General features: G+C 53.9%; 6 protein-coding genes across 6 annotated transcripts; 3 read left to right on the forward strand and 3 right to left on the reverse strand.

Moving 5' to 3' along the window:
- Nucleotides 1-1,097: 1,097 nt before the first annotated feature.
- COCSUDRAFT_64142 (hypothetical protein) lies at nt 1,098-7,054 on the reverse strand (the record flags this gene model as incomplete). The annotated part of the gene is made up of 13 exons (XM_005651739.1): nt 6,396-7,054; nt 6,087-6,192; nt 5,865-5,985; nt 5,251-5,440; nt 5,011-5,086; nt 4,586-4,782; nt 3,971-4,140; nt 3,426-3,640; nt 2,938-3,056; nt 2,371-2,520; nt 1,944-2,111; nt 1,470-1,691; nt 1,098-1,220 (listed from the first exon to the last, which is right to left on the reverse strand). Exons 1-13 carry the CDS (start codon nt 6,936-6,938, stop codon nt 1,098-1,100), a joined length of 2,400 nt encoding a protein of 799 aa, XP_005651796.1. The 5' UTR covers nt 6,939-7,054.
- A 724-nt stretch (nt 7,055-7,778) lies between these two features.
- Nucleotides 7,779-11,804, forward strand: COCSUDRAFT_64143 (ABC1-domain-containing protein; the record flags this gene model as incomplete). Its single annotated transcript, XM_005651740.1, has 11 exons — nt 7,779-7,871; nt 8,021-8,139; nt 8,294-8,423; nt 8,542-8,685; nt 8,900-9,120; nt 9,289-9,542; nt 9,795-10,003; nt 10,307-10,507; nt 10,802-10,886; nt 11,009-11,121; nt 11,408-11,804. The coding sequence occupies 11 exons, from the start codon at nt 7,779-7,781 to the stop codon at nt 11,591-11,593; spliced, it is 1,755 nt and encodes a 584-aa protein (XP_005651797.1). The 3' UTR covers nt 11,594-11,804.
- Nucleotides 11,712-13,762, reverse strand: COCSUDRAFT_52111 (breast carcinoma amplified sequence 2). The gene is made up of 6 exons (XM_005651741.1): nt 13,407-13,762; nt 13,229-13,300; nt 12,940-13,115; nt 12,764-12,847; nt 12,373-12,576; nt 11,712-12,012 (listed from the first exon to the last, which is right to left on the reverse strand). The coding sequence occupies exons 1-6, from the start codon at nt 13,551-13,553 to the stop codon at nt 11,907-11,909; spliced, it is 789 nt and encodes a 262-aa protein (XP_005651798.1). The 5' UTR covers nt 13,554-13,762; the 3' UTR covers nt 11,712-11,906.
- Nucleotides 13,763-14,428: 666 nt separating this feature from the next.
- COCSUDRAFT_55275 (hypothetical protein) lies at nt 14,429-16,540 on the reverse strand (the record flags this gene model as incomplete). Its single annotated transcript, XM_005651742.1, has 8 exons — nt 14,429-14,471; nt 14,595-14,685; nt 14,838-15,124; nt 15,370-15,695; nt 15,825-15,889; nt 15,993-16,029; nt 16,218-16,358; nt 16,466-16,540. The coding sequence occupies 8 exons, from the start codon at nt 16,538-16,540 to the stop codon at nt 14,429-14,431; spliced, it is 1,065 nt and encodes a 354-aa protein (XP_005651799.1).
- Nucleotides 16,541-18,133: 1,593 nt separating this feature from the next.
- On the forward strand, nt 18,134-21,482 carry COCSUDRAFT_83447 (hypothetical protein; the record flags this gene model as incomplete). Its single annotated transcript, XM_005652314.1, has 9 exons — nt 18,134-18,232; nt 18,361-18,557; nt 18,754-18,990; nt 19,211-19,485; nt 19,694-19,879; nt 20,098-20,333; nt 20,666-20,905; nt 21,058-21,174; nt 21,381-21,482. The coding sequence occupies 9 exons, from the start codon at nt 18,134-18,136 to the stop codon at nt 21,480-21,482; spliced, it is 1,689 nt and encodes a 562-aa protein (XP_005652371.1).
- Nucleotides 21,483-22,213: 731 nt separating this feature from the next.
- COCSUDRAFT_26621 (tryptophan synthase beta subunit-like PLP-dependent enzyme) lies at nt 22,214-23,645 on the forward strand (the record flags this gene model as incomplete). Its single annotated transcript, XM_005651743.1, has 6 exons — nt 22,214-22,307; nt 22,440-22,603; nt 22,725-22,846; nt 22,963-23,099; nt 23,227-23,365; nt 23,467-23,645. Exons 1-6 carry the CDS (start codon nt 22,287-22,289, stop codon nt 23,643-23,645), a joined length of 762 nt encoding a protein of 253 aa, XP_005651800.1. The 5' UTR covers nt 22,214-22,286.
- Nucleotides 23,646-24,246: the final 601 nt, after the last annotated feature.

The raw sequence follows: 24,246 nt of genomic DNA on the forward strand, positions 1-24,246 counted from the left end.
TTCTGACCGGTCCTGTTTTGAAATTTAAATACTCTGACACAGTCACTCTCCCCACATCATGTTCTCGATGTGCCAGCTGGTGGGAGTGCTCTGCAGAGCACTTGTCCATCACGATCACAGAAAAAGAACCACTCTAATAATTCTCAAGGATTAAAGAAAGCCATCTCAAAGTATAGAACGGCAAAATTCATTTGAAGTTGAATATATCCCTCATACAAAGCCGCTTTTCTGTGACCTTACAAACATGTGGGAACCTAGGAGCCCTAGTATGGCTAAAAAAAACATGCAGCACGTGCTACTCAGGCTTCACTCCCCAACATTTGAAGCAACTCTGTGTATCCCTATAATGGTCTCAAAACAGTGGCTACAGCCTCTGCATGGTGGCAATTAAGCGCGCACAAAAACCACCCAAAAGGGATGAATGGATGAGAAGGGATTGGACACTGCTCTTTGTTACCAAATTCTCAAATGCTGAAAGCATGCACAACACCCACAAAATGGGTGATGCACTATATCATCAACACAGACAGTTCTCAATACCTGGTCTTTGTACACCTATGCAGCTCAGCTCTCTGGCTGAGCTAAATTTGATTGCAGTGACAAATTTCCACTCCCGCATGCGCCACCCATCAATATTTATTTGGTAAAGGTCTGCTCACATGGTGAGAACCAATGAGCAAATAGATCTCACATGCAGTAATGATGCACGCCATGTGAGCAAAGGAGACTCCTACAAACCACCTCTTCACGCGAAATCTCAGAATGTATTCTCTGCTCTTTCTTAAATCACCGAAACAATTCTGCTCTTCTCCAGGAACAAGTTCTCTCGCACCATTGTCACTCGTCTCTCACATATGGCCCAGCCACGCATGCCATTTGGCATGGTGATATACAGCTGTGGCACCTCTTAAACAAATACCTCGATAGCTCGGCTCTGCTGGGCTGCAAAGGCCAGGGCAGAGACTGCTAGTAGCAAATTCAGGTCGCGGGCTCGACATGCGTGAGAAAAGTGTCCTTCAGCCGCGACAGTGGTACTAAGAATGGAGTCTGTGAGCGCTGCCAAATAGCCTGGAAGGGTAGACTGAAGTGGGCTGCGCTCAAGATGACCAGACGTGAGGAGTGTCTGGCCTGGAGGGCACCACGCGCTCAAAGCAGGGCAGCTTGCTCAGAGGAGCATCAAGGTTCTCTATCCAGCAGGGACCCTCCCATGTTTGGCTCCCCTGCAGCACCACCATGTCCACTATCAACCAAAGCCCAGCACCGGGACTTACCAATGTCACATGGTGGCTCTGAATAAGGACTAAGCATCACATCAGCAATAGCCATATGGTTGCGCATCTCCAAGGCCACGGGACAAGGCTCGTTTGGAGGCGCAAGGTGCATCCAGCCTGCTGCTTATATTGGGTGAGGAAACTCGGAAGACAAGCACTTCCAAGGCGAGCAAGATTGAGTAGATAGGAATGCTGCACCTTGTCAAAAGCGTCGCGCCACAGGCCGGCAGTCAAGTAGACATTGCGAGTGACGGCGCCCTGCTCGACCACAGGGGCCACGATCATGTCCTGGCCGAGCGCAAACTGGTCGTGGATGGTGAATGTGGCCTCATCTGCGGGGTCCAGCCACCACATCGGCCGCGCAATCGGCGCCAGCGTTGCTGCCGCCTCGTCCGCCAGTGTGTGCAGCCGCTCTATCACCTGCAGACACGCATGACAGTCCATCACCACACAAATATTCGATGTATCCTTGCATTGCATGCACATTAGTTTGCTATGGAACATGACGTTGCCACACTTCGAACCACTGGAACCTTGGCTAACATGCACTGCAGACGGTTTTTGGGCATGACAAGGCAGAAGATTACCCAATGGCACAGGCTACAGAGAGGATGAAGGAGTGACAGAGGTGGCGCTTTAGGGAGAAGGAAATGAGAATGGCGAGCAGCGCACCTGCTTGCGCAGCTGCAGGGCGGCAGCGCAGAGACGGGCGGTCTCGGGGGAGAGGTCCCAGGGCGCGATGCTGAACTGCATGGCCGGCATCAGCGCGTTCACCTGGGTCCAGCGCACCATCAGCTCATGGCTCGGCCGCTGCCCAAAGTAGGCGTTGCCCCCGATCATCTGCACACAAACCTCTTGTCAGCAATGCTTGAATTTATAAACATAGACCCAAATTCAAATTCTAGTGGAAACTACTTTTCCTGATCGCCCAATGCGTGCATGCGCCCACCAAGCAATTTCACGCACCAGCACAGGACGCCAGCACGCAGTCATGATGCAAGACCCCCGTCACTTGCAAACTCTTCTTTACTTGGACTACGGGTCCCCTGCCCCTCACTAGACATGGGGTGTATGAATGGGGGCGGGCGGGAGCGCGCACGTCTGGGAGGCAGAAGGGGTATCCGAGGACGCCGGAGGTGAGGAGGGTGGGGATGATGGACTGGAGGCCGTTGGAGACGTCCCAGGTCGAGAAGCGGTCCCCCATGCGCGTGAACAACGCCACGCCCTGCGTCTTGTGCCCCGTCCGCACCTGCGCGCACATGCCTCCCGTCAGCTATTACAACTTGAAACAAAGGAACATGCATTTCTTTTTCAAAAACAGCTCTGTTGAGCCTGAGGATGCGCTGCAAGAGGGATGAAAAACAGGCAGGGGTTGGGCAAAGGGTGCCCGTACATTCCTCACGTCAGGAGGCATCAATTACCAAACATTACTTTAAAAGTGCCCCAACCTTCTGCCAGTGCTCTTGGCTGTCTCGATCACAGCCAGGGCTTCAAGGCCAGCCGCCAGACAACAAGTCACGCATCGATGACCACACCATGTTGGCCGACTTCATCAACACTGGCTCAACCAACACTGGTATCATGAACAAAACCACAGCGTAAGCCTGAACATCTCTGAGGAACAAAAGCAGCATCTGAAGGTGAGGGTTTAGAAGGGGTTGATCACCTCGCAGACGCCGCCTTGAAACTGGCCGGCAACCTCAGAGACCCACAGGCGCGTGTACTCTGTGGGGTTGCTGATGGGCCGCTGCGTGCGGAACTGCTGCGGCAAAAAGCATGGCTCCCCTGCGTATATAATTCACCCATCAGTCACCCTCAAATCCCCAACATCAACCAGAACTCCTGGCTCAGGGCAAGGAATCTGCATTTCAAGTCTGCGCAGACACCAGCCGCAACTCTTGGCTCCCGCGACAATAAATCTGCATCTCCAGTCAGCATGTACTTCTCTTGGCATGACATGCAGGGGCATGGGGCATATGTCTGGATTGCAGCGCTGCTGAAAAATGACAATGGATTTGTGGCCCCGTCAACAGCAGCGGTGGGCGAAAGGAAGCCTAAATACTGCATACAATGTTTACAAACCTAGAACCCAAAAGCACCCAAAGAACATGGACGCGCCCGTCAGACTTGAGGCAGGCTAAAGGAGGGAAAGACTTGAGGGAATGGACGCGCCTGCATCAAACTTGAAGCCGTCGATGCCGGTGGCGGCCTGCAGGGCGCGCAGGCGGTGTACAAACCAGGCGACGGCCTCGGGGTTAGTCAGATCAAGCGCAACGACCGGGGCGGTGTTCCACCAGCGGAAGAAGCCCTTCTTCATGAACAGGCCCGGCGCATCGCTGGTGATGAAGTACCCCTTCTCCACGCCATCCCTAGGAAAAGAACACGGGATATTGCTACTGGTTCATCAGCTTCTAGGGCAACTAAGTGACAACACCAGCAGGAGCACTGTCTGATGCATGGAGTCCTTCGATGCCAACATCTTGCCATTATAGATGTCAGCCAGTGCACTTCTAGAGCATACTGCAGAGCATGCTGCATGCATGCCATTTTCCTCTGGCTTTGCATTCGCCCATTCTGTAAAAAGTGCAGTAAACGCAGGGGCAACCAGGGGTGTTCTGTTCATTACCCCCTGGCAGTACAGAACTATTTGAAACGCCTCGGGCAGTAGGATACGGGGGCTACGAGGGCAGAGTTGTCACCTGTAGGCGGCGGAGTTCTCTTCGACGAAGGGCATGACCCATACGGTGACCTTGAAGCCCATGGCGTGCAGCTGGCGAACCATGCCGGGCGCGTCCGGGAACTTGAAAGTGTCGAACTCCAGGTCCCCGTACGCCGACTGCCACCTGTCGTCAATCTCCATCACTGACCTCTGCGCAGCCACACAAAGTATGTGACATTCCTGTCTCCACCAAAGCTGGAACGAGAGCCAAAACCTTTCAAACCCACCGCCGCCCTCCTGTGAGCGTCTTGAACCAACTCTCAGCAGCCAAGGCCGCTAAAGGTCAAACTCAATACAAAAGCCCTTGGTAGTAGAGTTGCACAGACAACGTGTTGCTGTGGAGCACCCGGATGACTTGCGAAAATTTTGCAATCATCACTTGATCAAGTGATGATTGCGAAATTGTGAAAAAAGCGTGCCGGATGCCCACTGCATCTGCAGGCGAGGTCCGCAACAGGTCATTGCTTGCTGGCAGAGGGTGGTGGCCTTCAAGCAGGCAAATTTGACACTGCACAATCAGGGAGAGTGACCTCGATCAGAGGTGGTAACTCGCCTGGAGGCCGCGGGAGACGATCTCGTGGGCGTATTTGAGAACCTTGGCCTGGGTCACGCGGGAGAAGTAGCGCGCCCATGTGGTCCAGATTGGCGCCTCCAGCAAGTCCTTGCTGGGCGACAGCCGCGGCGGCGTCAGGCTGCGGTGCGCCAGCTGGCATGCCGCGCGCGCGTCCGTCGTCGCGCACACCGCCACGCGCATCGCAACCCAGTCGCTCTCCGGCTCGGGCTCCGCGCTCACTGCCGACCACGTACCCACGTTCAGCAGCTTCCCAGAAGAAAAACCCACTTTGCTTGCTGGGCATACAAAAAATACAGATGACACGCAACATACAGATGTGCCCGTCAACCTATGAAATTGTCTGCGTCTCTGCAATTGGCATCACAGTCCTGCCATGCGAGATACAGTAAGAGAGGCATCGCTTGGGGGGCAGCATGCTTGAACTACATTTAAGATTTGTGTGGTACCTGGTGGAGGGAACGCTGTGGGCATCCAGTCGTGGAGCGGGTGCTGCATGAGGTGGCACTTGTAGTTGGACCTCGCCTGTGTCAGAGAAAGAGGGATCCTTATTAAAGCTGCATAGACTGCTATGTGAGTTCAACAACATCCTGCTCCCTTGCACGGCTTCACCGATGCGCTGGATCCAGCTCCAGGCTCACAGGCAAATCAATCACCAGCGGTGCCATGCAGCTGCATGAAGTGCGCACCTGCAGGCGGAGGAGGCCGTCGCCGGAGGCGCGGCGGGCGACGCTGCGGGGCAGGTACTCGCGCGCCATGTTCTGTACGCCCACACCCCAGCTGCGCTGGATCCAGCCCCCCTCGCGCTCCTCTCGCGGCGCGTTCATGCCCACGTGCAGGAACGGCGTGTCCGGGTCCGTCGTCACCAGCAGTCCCTGACTGCAGCCCCGGCACATGCACCCCTCAGCCGACAGTTACACCCTGAACTGACAACCCCCTCGAAATCCACAGCTACCACAAATATGCAGCCCCCGTCACAGGGATGAGTAACATCAGCTGCAGAACTTCTACTGCTAATGTCTGTCTAATCCACTGAACACTATAAGGTGCCAGGTTGACGTGCTAAACCTGAGAACACCTGACAGAAGAGCGCTGCTAAACCCCTGAATGGGAAACCGACAAATACACAGCTGCTCCGAGTTTGCAGCCCCATCACGAAGGAACCTCAGCTGCAGATGCCCCTTTCTGGTGTTATCCAGCCAACACAACAGAGGGTGCAAAGCCCTTTCAAGGATACCGTGCTCCTGGTCCTGCATGCTGTTCATAGTGAAGATGCAATGTGGCAGGCATGCAGGAAGGTCACCTGGTGAGCCACTGGGGTGCGACAAGGGTGTTGACGCCGTTGGGGCCATTGTCAAAGGGGTAGTACGGGCCTGTCTCCAGCGAGGCGCGGTTCAGTGGCCACAGCTGGCGCATGAGGTGGCCTGATGTACACATAGGGTCGTCATCAGATCCAATTGAAACAGTAAAACATCGCGGAACACAGCTACGAAAATCTCCAGGGCAAGAGAATGTGGCAAGTTACCTCCGCCAAACCAGTGCCCGGCTGATGCTATGTCCACCTTGATCTCCGCCAGCGATGCTGCCTCCTTCTTTACTTTGTACTCAAGCACGTATCCCAGGTCCAGGTTCTGCAGGAAAAGAGAATATCTGAGTTTTATAGCATTATCCAACACCTCAGTGCATTTTGCCATTATAATAAACATGACAAATACTAGGTCAGGTCCAACAAAGGCAAACTCCCGAGACAGATCTTGACCATTGCTGAGCTCGCTGACTGTCAATTCTCAGGCGTTCTAGGCTGTTGACGGAATCTAAATGCTTACGAACTTACCTTACACCAGGAAAAGTTTGACGCTGCCACAGAAGAGCACATGATTCTCAACCTTGCCAGAGGTTGGGAGGGTGGCCCCCATGTGACCTCTGCCTCCAACACTTTATCCCCGTCAAACAGCTGCCTGGTGATACAGAAGCTCTCATCTGATGCTCCAGTGGGAAGACCGACACTGCCATGACCAGCGATGTTCTCTCTGTTCCTGCTGCCAGACTTGCTCTTCAACAAGAAGAACTCTCCAGCAGCTGTCACAACACAGCTGACGTGCTCCCCAGCTAGGGTGAGCCGTGCCGCCTTCTTTGTTGTGCTGTCCGAAGCTGCTGAAGTGCTCGCTTGCTCCGCATCCTGACCAACATCTAGGAAGGAAGGTGGAAGGGGAAGCCTCAGTACAGCTGGGGCGTCTGCTCCAGGGGGCTCGAGGCGGTGCGATACTGGGCTGACGGGAGCATTTGGAGCATATGCACAGCAAATAAGTCTCCGATGTGACAGGCGGGATGCGCAAGGCGGTGCTGAGGTCAAACGCGTGCTGTATTGACTCAGCATCTGAAGGTGTTCTTTCAACTTTCACCTTTACCTGCCCTAAAACACACACAAGCAACTCTGACCAGCACACACACTAGAACAGCTCTCTCTGACTTCCCTAAACGCTCAAGAATCTAGCAGTTTCTAATTCTATTGAGACGACTGTCTCCCCCAACCTATCTTTCAGAGTCAGCATGAGTGAACACGTGGGTCTGTCCAAGAAGAGACCGACCGCACTTTTGCGGTCGGCGATCAATGAGCGCGCGTGATGCCCGATACCGAGCAAATTAATAGCAATCGTTGAGTGCGCATTGTATATTAGGAATTTATTCCTGCATTTAACTTTACTGGACACAGTCAGGTATCGGAAGTATTGTAAGATCCAAGATATATTGACCTTCAGCGGTGTATACTCATAAATATTTCTGTACCAAAGGAGTCTGGCGATGGATTTTCTGGGTCATAAGATGCAGAATAGGCTTCTGAATGGCAGTCACACAGTGGACAGAAGTCCGCATCGTCAGATCTCCCCCACGAACTCATACAGCAATGGGAAGGTTGCAAATGTCAAGCGCCCTCCTGCAGAGACAAGGATGCGTGAACTGATCCTTCCTGGGCAGCATGCGGCGACGCCTGATCCTGAACAGCCACGTGAGCACCTCTTCAGCTGCAGCATCCTTTCTTTCTGAAATTTGCTGGGCTGCGTGCTGACTGGATGCAGATGTGAGCCCGAAAGAGTACAGCTTTCTAATGAAATTGCCTTGCATCCAACAGGATTCGTAGATCTGGCAGTACAGTCAAAAGCTGAAAGAGCTCTCACCAACGGCACGGCCTCATCATCCAAAGCACTGGTTTTCGAGAATGGTGCAGATTGGAGGGTCAGCGCAGCGGCTCTGCAGAACGATGCTGCAGTGCTACAGCCTGGATTCTCTGATAACGATGCAGTCATGCAAGGTGTGCCTTGCTTTCTTCGTGCGCATGGAAACATCTCACAACCTTTAAATGTGCACCAATGAGAGACGTGCTGATGAGCTAATGATGTTCAAACTGCAGTGTCATTACCTACCTCAGCAGTGGAAGTGAGCGAATTTGCGTGGGCAAAGGATGACTACTCAGCCACATGGCGCACTATAGCCATCTGGGCATTCATCATTGAGCTCAGAACTCGGCTATTTTTCATCGACCAAGCCTGGAGCTACCCTGGTGGCATGACGCCTGAAAAGTGCGTCCACATCTTTGTCCCCCTCCGATGCAGTATGTCGAGGACTATTTGAGGAGACAATGATCAGAATTGTCCCTTGTCGCCTTGGCATGCAGGTTTATATATCACCTAACTCTGTTCAAGGCAGCTGAAGTGGTACGTGATTGCTGTGCAGGAAGAGTGCAGCACAACGGCGGTTAGCTGCGTGGACGAGGGAGAACCTTCTAGCCTTGGGCCCAACGTTCATCAAGCTGGGTCAGCTCTTTTCGACAAGATCGGACCTCTTTCCTGCAGAGGTCACTGAGGTGCGCTGAATCTCGTCTGCTCTGCCTGAGGAGCCTTTGAAGTGTTTTGGGAAGCATTCCAGTGGCGTCATCAAATAGACTTTTGCTGGAAGTTGCTCATTGCAGCATCATTGTGCAGGAGCTTTCCTTGCTGCAAGACCGTGTTCCAGCCTTCAGCCCAGAGAGGGCCGTCAGCACAATAGAGCAGGAGCTGGGCGCTCCTGTGACCCAATTGTTCCGCTCCTTTGACCGGGATCCCATCGCAGCCGCCAGCTTGGGACAGGTCAGCGACCAGACCTCCATAGATTTCTAGCTCAAGTGGTTGCTTCTGCAGCAAATGCAATGCATGCATGGAGGCTTACCTGTATTCATCATTCCCTATTATGCAACTGTAGCTTCACAGGGAAGATTTGATGCTCTATCTTGAGTGGATACATCGAACAGCCTCCCTTCTGAATTCCCTTCTGAAAGCCCACCTGCTTGCTGCTTTCCTGCAGGTGCACAGAGCAGTCTCGCACAGCGGGGAGCAGGTTGTGGTGAAGGTGCAGCGGCCGGGCCTGCAGCGCCTTTTTGACATCGATCTGGCGCAGCTGCGCACTGTGGCAACCCAGCTGGACGCGGGGGAGGACGGCCGGGACTTCTCTGGCATCTACGCGGAGTGCGAGACTATCCTGCGACAGGAGATCGACTACATTGCCGAGGGGCGCAACGCCAACAGGTGCATTTGTCTTATCATCCACAGATCACATTTAATGGTATGAAATCAATATGTTGGCATGCAAGGGGCGGGCTGCATATGCCAAAGGGCACAGGGCCTGGAACAGCTGCGTGCAATCAGATAATGGCAAGGGGTGATCAAGTTCGGCTGGTTGGCGGCTTCGTGCAGGTTCAGGCGCAACTTCCGGGGGTTGCCGTGGGTGAAGTCCCCCAAGATTTACTGGGGGCTCACCACAGCCAAGGTGCTGACGATGGAGTACCTGCCCGGCATCAAGATCTCGGCTGCCGCGGCGCTGCGCTCGGCCGGCATTGACACGGCGCTCGTAGCGCGGCGAGCGACGGAGTCCTATCTCATGCAAGTACTGCGTCACTCCTTCCTGCACAGCGATCCGCATCCTGGCAACGTCATGGTCGACACAGACGGTGAGACTCCAACTCATGCTCTCCCCTTAATGAGATGCACAGATATATTCCTCGTGCTTGTCAAAGCGGATGTGTCCCCATCGGATGGTCTGCATTGCTCGGCATGGAGCTGCCTCAGGTCTTCATGCTATTGAATGCATGAGGTGGCTTGACAGGATTGCTGTTCTATTGACGGCCAACAATCTGCAGTGAAGTGCACTACATTGCATGAGACTATCAGCCAAAATCCTGAGCGGCCGAGTCGTTTGGCAGGGAGTCTCATCTTTGTAGACTTTGGGATGATGAGCGAGATCAGCTCCGGGAGGAGGGAAAGTCTTGTGGAGCTGTTCTATGCCGTGTACCGAGCGGATGCAGACGGCGTGCTCGCTGCTCTGATAGACCTCAACATCATCGTGCCCACCGCGGACGCTCTGTCCCTGCGCCGCGCCATTGCCTTCGGCCTCGACAACCTCATGCGCAAGGTGATCTGTGCCCTCAAGCATAAGAGAGTTGCGAGGGTCTAGACGCAGGGAAATCCAGCCTGTCTTGTCATGATATTAGATGGTGTGACAAAAGACTGTGCTAGACTTATGGTGCAGGGCTGCATGCGTTGCAGGCCTCTCTTCCCCACATCCTGCTGTGCATGCTGTGATAGGTGGCCTACCTGCATACCATCTGGTTACTGACAGCCAGAGGAATACAGTAAAGATCTCTTTAGTTTGGAAGCCATGGCACCTGTCTATTCCCCGCACACCAGCTCACTTCCTGGTTGCACATGCGGCCAGGTGGATGAGAAGGAAGCAGTGGCGGGCATCGGGGAGGATCTGTTTGCTATTGCGCTGGATCAGCCGTTCAGGTTCCCGGCCTCGTTCACTTTTGTGCTGCGCGCATTCACCACCCTCGAGGGCTTCGGCCGCACTCTGGACCCCAACTACAAGTTTGCTGCTGTCGCGCAGCCCTATGCCCTGGAGCTGCTTCAGTTGCAGGTCTGTTGATTGCCCCTCATTTGAAGCCCCTGCCATCAAATGCATCACTTGCATTGCATAGAAAGTGGATCGTGGACAGGAGTGAGCTCCTGGCCCTAGTTGTGGGCCATGGGGTGATGCAACTTCCCCGAGCAGACAACCTCCTTGCTTTGAGGGCGGCAGAAATATCGCTGCAACACAGCCAACAGCCAACCTTCTTCTCAGACATGATCAATTCTAAGGAGGTGTTGCTGCATGGTGCTCTCATGGTGAAGCATGAGGTTGTCATTGAGTTTCTGCTTGTGGTGCATGCAGGATGCCCAGGCGCGGCAGGACTTTGTGCTGGACCAGATGCAAAGGGAGGCTGTCAAGGTCGGCAGTGCGGCAATGGCAATGCCAGGTGGGGGCCTGGATTGACTGCCATATGATGCTGCGTTGCTCTATTCGATTGGATGTGCGTCTGGAAAGTTTGTGGAGAGTATAGCAAAGAGCGGTACAATGAACGGTGTTGTGGCCCTGTAGGTCGCGTGGAAAAGATAGACGAGACCCTGCAGCAGCTCAGGGGCGGTGACTTGAAGCTGCGTGTCCGCGCCTTGGAGCTGGAGCGAGCTGCGCGCAGATCCAGCATCCTGCAGGTTCCTCTACACACCCGTCCTGTGCTATTCCTCTGCGAGCACAAGCTTGAACCGGGAATCGCTCATGCAGTCTTCGGCACAACACGAGCAGGGCGATGCATGTGGCCCCGCCAGCTAGACCCTCAGCTGTTCCTGGCAGCTGCCTTGGCTGTGCATGTATGGCCGTATGTAGTACCCTACGCTAAAATTGCTTGCTCTCTGTGTGCCAGCAGAGGTTGTCTGTGCTCGTCCGGCAAACTAGTTGCGCAAAGCATGTCACAGCTGATGTCGGGCTGTTTCTGTGCAGGGTGCCACTATGAGTGCCATCGCAGGGGGCACCCTGGTGAATCTTGGCTCCCAGCTGATCATCAGTGGGCAGTCAGGTGTGGGGGGGACCCTGTTGGCTGGATCGGCGGTCTTCGGGGCCCTCGTGTGGCGGGCATTCTGGCGAGTCAAGCGCATTGACAGATTTGAAAAGAATATTCGGGGATGACCAACAGGGGCTGCATCGCAAAGTGAAACAGTCATTTGCGGTAGTTGATTACTTAAATATTGAAAGTGCACTGAAATTCTTTATTTTCTTTGGACCAAATTGTTGTGCGCGTTGCTGTGGGTACTCTGACCCATTACAAGGAGACTACCTTGCAAGGAATGTCATCAAATGATTGCGAACCAAGACTTGTTTGATATGCATCCATCAGAATTGAAAGTAAGCTTGAAAGAGTTTGTCAGGACTCGTTCTGGCCACAAGCGGCAAGCGAGCACAAACAGGCAAAACAGAATATCCTCAGCATGCACATCCCCTATCAAGACTCATCCATTTCTGAAGCCTGCCCATTTGCCCCCGGATTATGTGCATCCTCTTCCACGCCTTCCCTAACGCCGAATGGGTCCTTGGGTGCACCCTCTTCCCTGCAAATACCCCATGCACGAACCGTCAACTCGCGTGCAATGCCGTCAATCCATGCGGAAGCAACGCATCATGCTTCCCGGCTCATCTGACAGGAAGACCTGTTATTGTGGATGAGCATAAACGAACTGGAGTCATGCAACACAACCTTGTATGTTGCACGCATTGCATATAACTTGCGAGGCAGCCCTATCTCCCTGTATGGTTCTCGCACTGCCTTGCATGTCTTTCGATCACTCTCAGCTCAGTATCCATGACAGGAAAGAGGCCATGGCAGGGGGGTTCATTGTCTTGCAATCACTCTTACAATTGAATCCACAAGAGTAAAGAGGACATGGCAAGGGGGTCAGGAGGGCGCGCACTGGGCAGGCAGCTGGGCTCTGAGGGAGGCAATCTCTGCCTCCAGCTCTCTGCAGGCCGCATCAATTTCGCGGTTCTTCGCCACCGTTGTGGCCCAGCGGCCCTCATAGTCCGTCATCTCCTCCTGCGCCTGCAGCTGCGACACCTTCCGCTCCCTGTTCACCGCCTCAACTGCCGCTCTGGTCTCTGCCAGCATGTCCTCCAGCCTGTGAGCCACAACCGTGCCCAGTTCAGCGCGACAAGTGAGCTTTTCTGTCCTTGAATCCAGGAAAGAGCACAAGACATACGAGGCAATGTGACTGCCAACTACGAAGGCAACTAGAACGTGTTGTGCGCGATGCAATGTGAGCATGGGAGCTGTTATTCATGTTCAAACAGTGCGAGGCTGCTCACCTCTTGTGGCCCACTTCGAGGTGCCTGATGTGGGCCTGCCATGCTTTTGGCCCGAATTGCAACAAGAGCTCCATATTCAGCAGTCTGCAGCAGTCCAAACATCATAAACGCCGATATGCCAAACAGATAAACGCACTGCTTGCCTACGCAGCAGGAACCACAGGCTGACTCCTCACCTGTTATACTGGTGCTCAAGTTGACTGTGCGCATTTTCCAAGGCTGCCTTCCAGGCGGCGACATCATTCCTTCTATTCAGCGGCGGCTCGTCTAATCTGTACCGCGTGGTGTCAAGCTGTGCCATAGGCTGCCCTGCCTTCACCCTCTCATACTCGGCTTTCAGGACTGGGTGCCCCTGTGAGGAATGTCACAACCTCTTCAAGCCTCCAGAACTAGAAATGAACGACCAGCATCGAGATCAACAGAGCATACAAGGAATCCTATGAGCTAGGATCATGTGGTGCCTACCTCCAGATTGAAGTCTGGCAGAGCAGGCATCTCCTTCAAGTAGTCTTGTGGTCTTTTTACGCTATTCTTCAGCTGCAAGACAACCAATTCTTTCTCAATTATGGCGGGTCAGAAGGCCGAGTGACAAAATTTAGATCGCTCACTACTCTTGCTTCACTTGCAACACTCACTCACTCACCTCTTCCATGATCAGTGCATCGACCTTTGTCTTTTCTTCCTGTGAAAGCGGATCAATGTATGCAAGAGCATCGATGAGGTGCTCGTCTTTGCGCCACCCAGTTGCCTCTCCATGCGGTGCAACATCCAGAGCCAAAGGCTGAACCATGACCACCTCTCAGGCTGTCTTGCTCAACAAATTGCTTCTGAGGGTGCCAGCCCCGATTTGACACTCACTTTTTGGACAAACTTTCACGTCTCTCAGTAATATAGAACGTTCTTCCTTCAGTCAGGATAGAAGACAACCCTTTCACTAGCCCGTGTCAAATTTAGAGAGACTGGATGTCTAGAGCATATGACAATCTTGCAAAAATTCACGCGATCATTCTAGAAATGAAGTAATCCCCATCTTGCCCTTGCACTCCGAGAGAAGGTAACGGGGGATCCCGACAAGGACCGCCGTTTGGCTTACTTAGGGCCGTTTGCCCCAGTTCCCAGTTGGGCAGTTGGAGGCCCTTGTCCGATGCATGCAGTGGCAATTCTCCTCGTAATGCATTGAGCTTGCCCCCTTTGTGGAAATGCAGCAGCTCTCTTGTTTTGCAAAACTGGGCGTGACGCATGAATTTATGGTGGCCTTGCACTGCATCGCCTCAAATCTTGCAATTGCTGCCGGCCGGCGCCAGATTTCCATTCATCATCATGAAAGCAGTTTTCTGAGCATTGCTCATTGAGCAGAGTACACCGTGTGAATGACATGTGCGCTGATACTGCTAGCAAGATGTGGCTGCTGTTGCAAACCTACAGAGTCTGGAAGAGCAATGAATCCTGAAACCGAAAGTCTACAGAACAAATGCCAGCTGCCCAGCAATGCTAAGGTCATACATGGGGCCTCTTCTAGATCTAACATTGATCTGCTCAAGCAAAACAAGTACACCCGGTGTGGGCCTCCTGTTCAGCTGCGGGCTGGAACAACTGGGCAGCACATAACATATACAGCTGACTGCGAGACAAATTCTGAATCAAAAACGGCACAGGATGGCACACTTAGAAGTCCTCCTCATCAGACGACATGTCTGACAGTTCCACCCTACACGCAATGTCACACCCATCAGTAGCGATACATCAGCCCCATCAAAGGTATATCTTGTTACTGTTCCCACCAACTTTCGTCAGGAATCGCTTGCATTGACATGGTGACCACCCAGCCCACCTGTTTGCCTGAGAAGCACCGCTGAAGGAAAAGCTGTCGGTCAGGCTGCGGCGAGTTCGCCGCCTGGGCTGCTTGCCCTGATATTTCTGCCCTGCACAAATCACCGCCTTTTCTTTCATGCTTCAATTTTTCTTTCCGATAAGCACCCTTCACCAGTTTACAAAATTGCGCTAAGTCTCACCAGCCAACTCAAATACTGCTTGCAGCCCAGCTGTGACCCTCCAGCAGGCAGGAGATGCGCACCTTGCCACAGAAGAGCACCGAGCAGTGCGATGGCAGGCAGCAGCCTGCCACGTCTCCCGTGGCCTTCCAGCAGCTGATCGGCGGCTGCCACGATTGCGCTCGCCAGCAGCAGCAGGCGGCCCCACAGGAACCTGCGCGGCCGCTCATCCCCCGACTCATCCCCCCCTCCGCCGCCCCCTCCAGATCCCCCGGTTCCCCCGCCCCCGGCACCACCGCTGCTTGTCAATCGTTGACTGCTTGAGGACGGCGGCGCAAAGTCCGGCCTGGCCAGTGTGGCCTTGCCGCCCCTGTTACATGACACGCCTAGGCATGGACTTAGAATGTATCCATTCACCCTGTGCCACCATCACTCGTACCATCAAATGAGCAGTGCAACCAGCCCCAGACGAAAATGGGAAGGAAGCGACCGAGAGTTAGATGGAGACGTTTGAAGTGCTCTCTGCTTGTTACTGGCTGAACACTAGCATTCAAGAGTATTGCTTCATAACGCATCTCTGCGTTTTCTGGTGCACGAGGCGGTTGAAGAACCAACCTTGCATAGCTCAGAGCGTGTGACACCGGCTTGTTGTCCTGTGACAATGCCTGCGCTGAGCTGGATGGGAAGGGTGTGCTGGCGGCCACGCTGGCGTATGCATTGCGGATGCGCTCGTTCCACGCCGCCTCAGCCGCTCTGGCTGCGGCCAGGGCCTCTGCAGCATAGACCTCTGTTTCCGACCGCCACCTCGAGCCTGCAGCTGCACTCTCATGCTCCTTCCTTGCTGTGCTCCCTGATGCGCTTGTATCTGCAGTGCTGGCTGTTGATGTGCTCAGCTCAACTTGGGCGCCCTCATCTGTACTGCAGCTCCCAGTGTCAGCTGCCTGGGACACCAGCATGTTGTATCCCTGAGGACTTTGCAAAGGAGCATGGAGCATCGCATTCATTGCAAGATTGGAGGATAACATATAAACTGCAGCATTAACATGCGATCCAGAATGCAAGCACAGTACCTGGGCGGTGCTTTTCCTTGCTGCCTCTGCTGCAGTGCGCCACAGACGCTGCACATCTGCAGAACCTGCAAGGGAAGCGCCCTCAGTCAAGGATACTATGTGAATGCAGTGAATTATCTCAGTAAGCGGCAATTTTTGAAAGAGACGGCAGAATGTCAAGAGACTCACCTGGCACGTAGGTCTCAGCCCATTGGCGCACATTTGCCTGTGCTTGGTGCACAGCCTGATTGTGGCTGTCGACTGCACCTCCAAGAGATTGCTGAAGAAGATCCGGCCATTCCTGAAATTTGAGATCAATTCCTTGGTCACAAGTATTGTATTATTGCCCCTCAATAACTGAATTTGCCATAGAGCATGTAGCAAAAGCGATGAAGCTGCAGGTGCAACCCGCACCTCCAGACTCTCCTGAGCAATGGCTGCCTGTTTTTCGCTTCGCTGCACCAGTCCGCTGAGCCACTGCTTTGCTCTGTCAGCAGAGGACTTCTGTTGTTCGTCCAAAGTAGAGGCAGCCTTACTGAGGACTTGCGCACCCTTCTGTCCCAATGTTGTCACCGCCTGGGAGTGAATAGGTATCCCATTTAGCGCTCCTGCTTTATAATGCAGGCTGGCATCTTGCGACATGCTGGTATATCAGATGTTACCTGGGTCACTGTGTTTGCTGCTCCGAGACTTAGGGCCAGGAAGAAAACCCCCACAGCGTAGTCTTCCCTTCTCATGCCCCCAACAAGCTTCAGTGTCGTCTCAGGGTCCTGCTTGACAGCCTCTTTTGCACTCCTGCACTTGTACACTACAAGCTTGAGAGAGATGGCATTTGGGACGCTTTTTGGCATCCAGTATGAACTGCGATATGACAGACATTCTGCAGCGAAGGTGAGCTTTCATGATGGGGATGTAAAGCCAAACTCCTTGATCACCTGACAATTGACCATTCGGAGACTTCGGCTTCGAATTGTGCGCTCCCAAATAGCTGTGGTGGCGAGGACGGATCGAGATCCGTTCGGATCATGAGCAGTGACGGTTCAGAGTCTGTGCTTTCCCGCCATTGGGGATTTCTTGGAGCTTCCAGGACTTCATCTTTCACCGTTGCCTTGGACAGCGCAAGAATTCTCCTTTTCACTCCTGCAGGCTTTATGAGCCCATAACGAAGCCCACAGAGCCAGAGGGGACGGTGCGACAAAGAATGCAAGGTTGATAGCGTGGGGACCGTAAGACGATGGGGCCGGCTTCTGATGATGCTGCTAAGCCTTGGCTTGGCAAAACAAGGCTGGGGAAATGTGATTGGTCTTCGTTGCATCATGCGCGGTCAGAATGCCTGGCTGAGCTCCTCAGATGGGCTTGGCCTGCCTGTGCAAAACAATATTGCCGCAAGGCCTATCAGATCTCACAGCAGAAGAACTGAGTTCTTAGAGACATTATAAGCAACCGAAACCGACCTGGATTATTGTAGTGTCTTCCTTTGCAAGATCAAGAGAGTCATGTGGCTGCATGTGTTTGGCATCTGGCCGGAGGCGTTCCATGGAAGTGTCCTAGCTATAGCCCTTCATTCACGAATCTCAGTGCATTTCACAGAGTGCGGAGTCTTATATTCTAGACAAGGGAATCACGTTGAAGAACTTCTATTCATGGACTGATCGTATCGATGAGCTATTTAGGCTCATCAACAAGATTGCCATTATGGCAATCCAATTTCTGTTGGACTTTCAACGGGCAGGAAACTCTTGAATAATATCATCAAATCTACGATGCTTTTTTTACCGGAGCTTTGAAAGTCTCTGTTTGGTTGTTAATTGTTACATTACATCTGCAATGTAAACGTGCAGTGCACAAAGGAAGCTCTGCTGGCATGCCTATGGCGCAGTCCGCCCTTAAGAACAACTAGCTAGTGTACTCTCAATATGCCGGAGTCGCCTTACAAACGGCCCAGGTTGGTGTCGCCCTATGGTGCTCCAAGTCCTGGTGTGAGTCCAGCAGGTATGCAGATCGTCTCTAGCGCGCCAGATAAAGGGCAAGATCTCATTGAATTCTTTGCCAGTCGGAGCGAGCGTGCAAGGAATCAGGATGAAAAGATCAAAGAGCTGAATAGCTCCATGGAGAGGCTTGAAACCTCACTCAAGAGAGCGCATGCAACCATCGACTCCCAGAAGGTGACTCATTGTCGGCAGTCATGCAGGCATTCGTTCTGCTTCAGGCTATGTCCTTGATGGCCCCTGAGCTGGTTTCCAAGAAGGAGCGCCAACAATTTTCATATTTGGGTGAGGCAGGCAGAGGTGGTGAGGGAGAGGGCGCAAAGGGAGGCTATGGAGAGCAGGATGAAGCAAGAAAAGGAGCTTTTGGAGGACGTCCTGCACAGGGAGATGAATAGAGCGTCGGCATTGCAGGCCGAGCTTTTGCAAGCACAGCAGGCAAAGGTGAGCAGCTGTCAGCAAAGATGCCTCTTATCACGCAGTCCAAGCGTATTGCAGACACCCCCTTCTGTGCCTGGCAAGCTTGAATAAAACGGTGCTTGTCATGCCTATTTGCTTCTGATGATATGCAGAGAGATGCGGACTTTGGTCGTGAGAGGGCAGAGGCAGACCAGGCAGAGGCAGCAGCCACCGCAAAGCGAGCAACACAGAGCCTGGAGAGAAAGATAACGGTGCTGGAGGGGCAATTGGCAAATGCAGCTTCTCAGGCTGAGGAGAGCTGCCAGAGCCTGGCTGCAGAACTCAGGCAGGCGCGGCTGCAAGCGGATCAGTCTGCCCGCTCACAGAGGTACAATCTTGCAGCTTTCTCAATTTATCTGGGTAGATATTGTAATAGTCAACTTTGAAAACCATATTGTTTGCAATGGGCATGTGCAAAATGCTGGTGCATCATTGCAACAATTAGACTGTCAAGAAATATATACATTTCTGGTGATGACATACCGTTCGTGACACTCACTCTGCAGGGAACTGGAGGTGCAGCTGGAGGAAGCTGTCACGCTAGCAGAGGAAGCCGCGCGCAAGCGCAGGGAAGCCGAGACGCAGCTGGCGGCAGCCGAAGCGCGCGCGGAAGCGGCCGTCGGACAGGGCGCGCCATCGCGCACCGGGGACGGCAGGGACGCGGAGCTGCGCAACCTGCGGGAGGAGCTGGCTGCACAGGAGGAAGCCGTCAGGGAAGCGCGCCGCCTGAAAGACCATGTCAGGTGGGTGGGTTCAGTGACTGCCCTTATGCATGCGTGACTCTGCTACCTTTGTTCTCATGGCAGATTGATGTGATTCTCCCACCTTGGCAAAATGGAATACTCCAGAATTTGATGTATGTCCTGTTGAGGAGCATCTGAGATTTCAGCTCCACCGCACTGCTTGACAGGGCGTGGAGTGAGCGAGGTCACAGACTCCGAGGCCTTGGTGATGGCCATGCAGGAAGTCAGGTATTCTAGCGGAGCAGCTGATGGCATCAGAGGGGAAGGTGCGACGCTTGGAGGCGGTGGCGGCCGCGCACAGCGAGCTGCAGGCCCAGGTGGAGCCGCAGCAGGCAGAGCTGCGCCTGTGGCGCTCCGCGCTGGCCGGCGCGGCCGGGGCCGGCAGCGCCGCCGGCCCCGAAGCTGTGCTGCAGCTTCTGGAGGACCTGCGCGGCCAGGTGCTGACGCTGAAGGAGCACACTGGCGAGAAGGAGGCCGAGGCCAGGCGCCTGCAAGGTCGGTTGTCGGCCACTGCACCTGTCGCATGCCTGCTATTGACTGTGGCTGGACGTGCTCTATTTTCTGTTTGTAGTGTAGTCTCAACAAAACAGGTCACTACCACAGGGACATGCATGGACGAGAAGCACTGCTGCTGCAGGTGTACATAGTGCTTCTTATTCTGCCAGAGGGAGGTTGTGAGCAACAGTTGCTGAATGTTGTGCAGAGGCGGTGAGGGCGGCGGAGGATGCAGCTAAGGAAGCGGATGCGAGGCTGCTCAGGACACAGGCGGCGCAGTCGGAGGCGGCTGGAGCGGTGGCACGACTGGAGCGCAAGGCTGCGCTCCTCGCCAAAGAGCGGGACGGCCTCAAAAGCATCCTGGCCTCGTACGACGAGGAAGAGGGCAGCGCAGGTGCGCGCTCCCTGTCCTGCATGCAGTGCTGTAGAAGGTGAACACGACATAGGGAGGTGCTGCTGTGCATCCGTGCAAGCTTTCACAGGCAGGCATCCAGAATAGTGGCCTCCTAATGTAAGGATCTGGCCACCGGTGACAGAAACCACAAGGAAATGCACCTCTAAAATGCAACCGCAGAACTGCAGTATGTCACGGAGTGCTGCTTGGCCGTGCAGGTACGGGTACCGGTGCTGCGCAGACCGAGCACGTGAGGGAGCTGGAGGCGACAAATGGGGCTCTGAAGGCCCAGCTGCAGGTGCTGGAGGAGGAGGCTGCGCAGGGCGTGGCGTCCCTGCGCGCGCAGACCGAGAAGCTGGCCGCTGCCACCGAGCGCGCCGACAAGGCGGAGTCGCTGGTGCAGCGGCTGGAGGCCGAGGCCGACGCACAGGGGCGCCAGATCGCACTGCTGGAGGTGTGCACATCGCGGCTGTGGCACACTACCCTTTGTTTTGCAATGCAAAATCTTCCAGGAGCCTCGTGCAGGCCGGTGCCTCTGCATGCAAGGCAGAGCAAGTATTGATGAGGCCAGAATGGCAGGTGAATTGAAGCTTGTCGTTGCCATGAATGAGCTTCTGGCAGCGCTCATCAAAGTAAGCCCTGGAAACAGACTTCAAGGGGAATGAGTGCAAGAAGTTACATCTAGCTCAACAAGCAGAGCGCAATCTTGAGGTATGAATGGGGAGTACAGGATTGTGGATAATTGCATGTTCTGAAGCCCCTGCTGACAAACGGTGGTGTGGGCAGGAGCGGCTGGGGCGTGGGGAGTTCAACCCGTCGACGACGCGCGTGCTGCATTTCGTGCACAACCCCGAGGCGGAGGCACGCCGGGAGGCGGAGGCCGCGCAGGTCTCGCAGCTGCAGGCGGAGGCGGCCGCTCTGCGCGCGCAGCTCGCTGTGCTTCAGAGCAGCGACGCCGGCGCCTCCGACTCATCCGCGCCCGCCGCAGCCGTTGCCGCCGCCGAGAGGACCCTGCTGGAGCGGAAGGTGTGCCTTGGCTCATTCCAGGCATATATGTGTTTTTTGTGTCAGCCCTCTAGCTTTGCATCGGCACTCAAGCGCGCCTTTTTAGCCCGACACAAGTCAATATACTGTGTTTCCAAAAGGATATCAGTCAGGCCTCGTTTGCGCTGTGGCAGGTGTCTGAGTTGGAGAAGAGGGAGTCGAGGCTCAAGGAGGTGTTCAAGACCCAGGTGTCCAACTTCAGGGAGGCCTGCTTCTGCCTCTTCGGCTATCGCGTCGACATGGCGTCTCAGGTGCTGACTCATGCAATGCAGCACATGCTTAGAAGGGATTTCAATGATTCTTATTGTCTGATGTCATGCCTTTGACCCATGCCATTGGGGCTGGACAGACAAACTCAGGTGATTACTTGGATATGTTGCAGGCTACTTCAAAAGGAGGCCCGCCTCCCACAACATTTGTGCTGAAGCCGCAGCATGCCGACGACCCCCATGCTCAGCTGCTGTTCAAAATGGATCCCAACGGAGGCATGGTCCTGCTGCCGAATGAGTTCACCACCAAGTACCTGCACCGCGAAGTGGAGACTTTCATCACACGGTGAGCACCAGCCACTGCTCTGACGGCCTTGAAATGTCCAATGGCACGCGCATGGGGTTCCTTTCTGATCGAGACGTGTCATGTGGATTGTGTTTTTGTTACGACATTTGTCTGCATCTGATTTGAAGAATTCGTGCTGTTGCAGCTTCAAGTCAATACCGGCATTCACTGCCAACCTGACCATGGAGATGTTCCAGAAGCAAACGCAGTGTTGATGTTGCCTGCATCAGAGTTGCATGAGCAGTGTTGTCGTGCGTGTGTTACACGCCTCCCCAGAGGGGCCAAGTTGTCAATCTTGAAGGTATTCTACATGTTGTGTGAAGCTGCGGTACCGGTGATCGGCTGAAGCTGTATGCATTGAATGTTTCATAGGCGAGGCTTGCATATATCTCAGATTCGACTTTGTGGTAGCCATTGGTGCACTGCAGCTCAAAATTTGAACATTAGAGGATATACTAGTGGACCCCTTCTATCATATGTGGGTGTCACCCATTCATTCATTTCAACCTGGTGTCTCAGTCCACCCACTTGTGCCAGCTGTGGCCTTAACACGTCATGCCTTCACGTGCTCCCACCTGCAGGCCTACCCCCAAACTTTCCCTTGGCTCTCAACAAATTCTCGCGAGAGATTGCTCAAAAGGCTTTGTCATCTTATACAGGAAGCGATCTCTTGTCTTCAGCTCAAGAGGATCATTACAGTTGAATGCTTGAGCTTCACCACCAGATCTGTTTCACTAGCGGAGCAGGATTGCGCAAGCCCTGTCACGGCTCAGCTAAGCGTTGCAGACATCAAACCAGATCGACAGAAATGTCACAAAGGTTGCATGAGGTATGAGTTACATAAAGGCGTTCTCCTTCTTTTGGTTCTCGGACACGTCTGCCTCAAGCACCGAGTGCAGCAACTTCATGCACATATCTGGATACAAGCTGCCCACTGCTGTTTGTGATGCCAAAATTTTAGGTGGCAGCCAGCGCATCTGATAACGGCGCCTTGGAATACCCAACTGTGGAGGACTTTGTGGGAAACACCCCTCTTGTTCGTCTGCAACGCTTGAGCAGTAACCCATCGAAGGTTATCCTTGCAAAGCTCGAGGGCAACAACCCTGCTGGAAGCGTAAAAGACAGGTGAGGTTTGACTTGGCTCATCTTCTCCTGGTGACTCTGGCGCCACACACAGACAAGCACCACTGAGTGGCAGAGCATCAAGATAGTAGTCGGAGTCAGTCAACTGCATGTGGAATCACAGGCCAGCGATAAGCATGATAGCTGAGGCAGAGCAGAAGGGTCTGATCAAGCCTGGTGACACTCTTGTGGAAGCAACCTCTGGCAACACAGGAATTGCTCTCGCAATGGCTGCAGCAATCCGAGGTACTTATCTCAAAGGCACTGCTGTGCACTTCTATCGTTATTGCACAGGGTACAGTACATCCAGCGATCGTAGCCCCAAACCAGGGTAATCTTGAGCCTGCTGGATGCTTGCACAGGGTACAAGCTGAAGCTAATCATGCCAGCAAACATGTCAGAAGAAAGGCGGGCAGCGATGGCAGCATATGGCGCAGAGCTTATCTCTGTGCCTGCTGGCAAGATGGAGCTGGCCAGGGACTTGGCGCACGAGCTGCAGGTAATGGAATACTTTTGCAAGTCAGCGCAGGTACTGTATTCACATTGATGCGTGTCAGCTGGATGGCCTTCTGATCAGTCCATGCCGCATGATGGGCAATCTCTGATATGTGAGCTGCTTGTAACAGGAAAGAGGGGTGGGTGTGGTTCTTGATCAGTTTGGCAATCTGGACAACCCGCTCAGCCATTACAAGACAACTGGGCCTGAGGTTTGGGAGCAGACTGGGGGCCGCATCACCCACTTTGTCTCCTCCATGGGCACAACAGGTGTGCTTTGAAACTTGACCATCAAGTTCGATGGTCGCTCATGATTATGATATATTGCATGCAATATGCGCATGAAGATCACTTGTGGGGACGGTGTGCAGGGACAATAATGGGAGTGAGCCGGTATCTGAAGGAGAAGAACCCTGACATCCAGATTGTGGGGTTGCAGCCTTCTGAGGGCGCCTCTATTGCCGGCATCCGGCGCTGGCCCAAGCAGTACCTGCCCAAGATCTTCCAGGTGGACACTCCTTGCCTTCATCCTACCCTGGCAGACTCCTAGTGCCATAAAACTGACATGGAATCTCTGCTGGAGGCATGGGGAGCTGACCCCTGCTTATGATGGCTGTGCAGGAAGAGCGAGTGGATCGTGTGATGGAGATTGGGCAGAGGGAAGCAGAGGAGACCATGAGAGCCCTTGCTAAGGTGGAGGGCATCTTTGCAGGTGGGGTCTAGTTCCATTTATGACGGGTTAAATGGAGTGTGGTTATCTGGGGCTTTTAGGCTGCTTTGGATTGAGTGGCATCACAACCAGGGGTTTCCCTTGTGTTAGGCACAATGCAGTGGCATACTTCCCAGTCGCGGACAGAGGAAAGGGGTTGCGCATGGCCAATATGACATATTGTTGTTCTGGTGCAGGAGTGAGCTCTGGTGGTGCGGTCTCTGCAGCGCTGCGCCTGTCAGCAGAGGTTGAGAACGCGACCATAGTGTGCATCATCTGCGACCGGGGGGACCGGTACCTGTCAACAGGTGACCCCCCATCCTGCATGCGGCTTGTGTTTAGCAGCTGCAGCGCTCAGCTCAGGCATTTTTACCCAAGGCAAGGGTCATGTCTGGCGGAGTGATTTACTGTGTTGTGAGAATTTAGGCGTCTTCTCTGAGGA

This window comes from Coccomyxa subellipsoidea (assembly GCF_000258705.1).
Source record: "Coccomyxa subellipsoidea C-169, whole genome shotgun sequence".
Lineage (NCBI taxonomy): Eukaryota > Viridiplantae > Chlorophyta > Trebouxiophyceae > Coccomyxaceae > Coccomyxa > Coccomyxa subellipsoidea.

Bases quoted from the DNA above. Each gene is read 5' to 3' on its own strand.
- COCSUDRAFT_52111 (XM_005651741.1), bottom strand. From the start codon at position 13,553: ATGGTTCAGCCTTTGGCTCTGGATGTTGCACCGCATGGAGAGGCAACT. The intron at 13,116-13,228 runs GTAGGCACCACA...CATTCCTCACAG, and splicing joins TGCCAGACTTCAATCTGGAG to GGGCACCCAGTCCTGAAAGC. The intron at 12,577-12,763 runs GTGAGCAGCCTC...TGTGGCTCACAG, and splicing joins CTCGAAGTGGGCCACAAGAG to GCTGGAGGACATGCTGGCAG.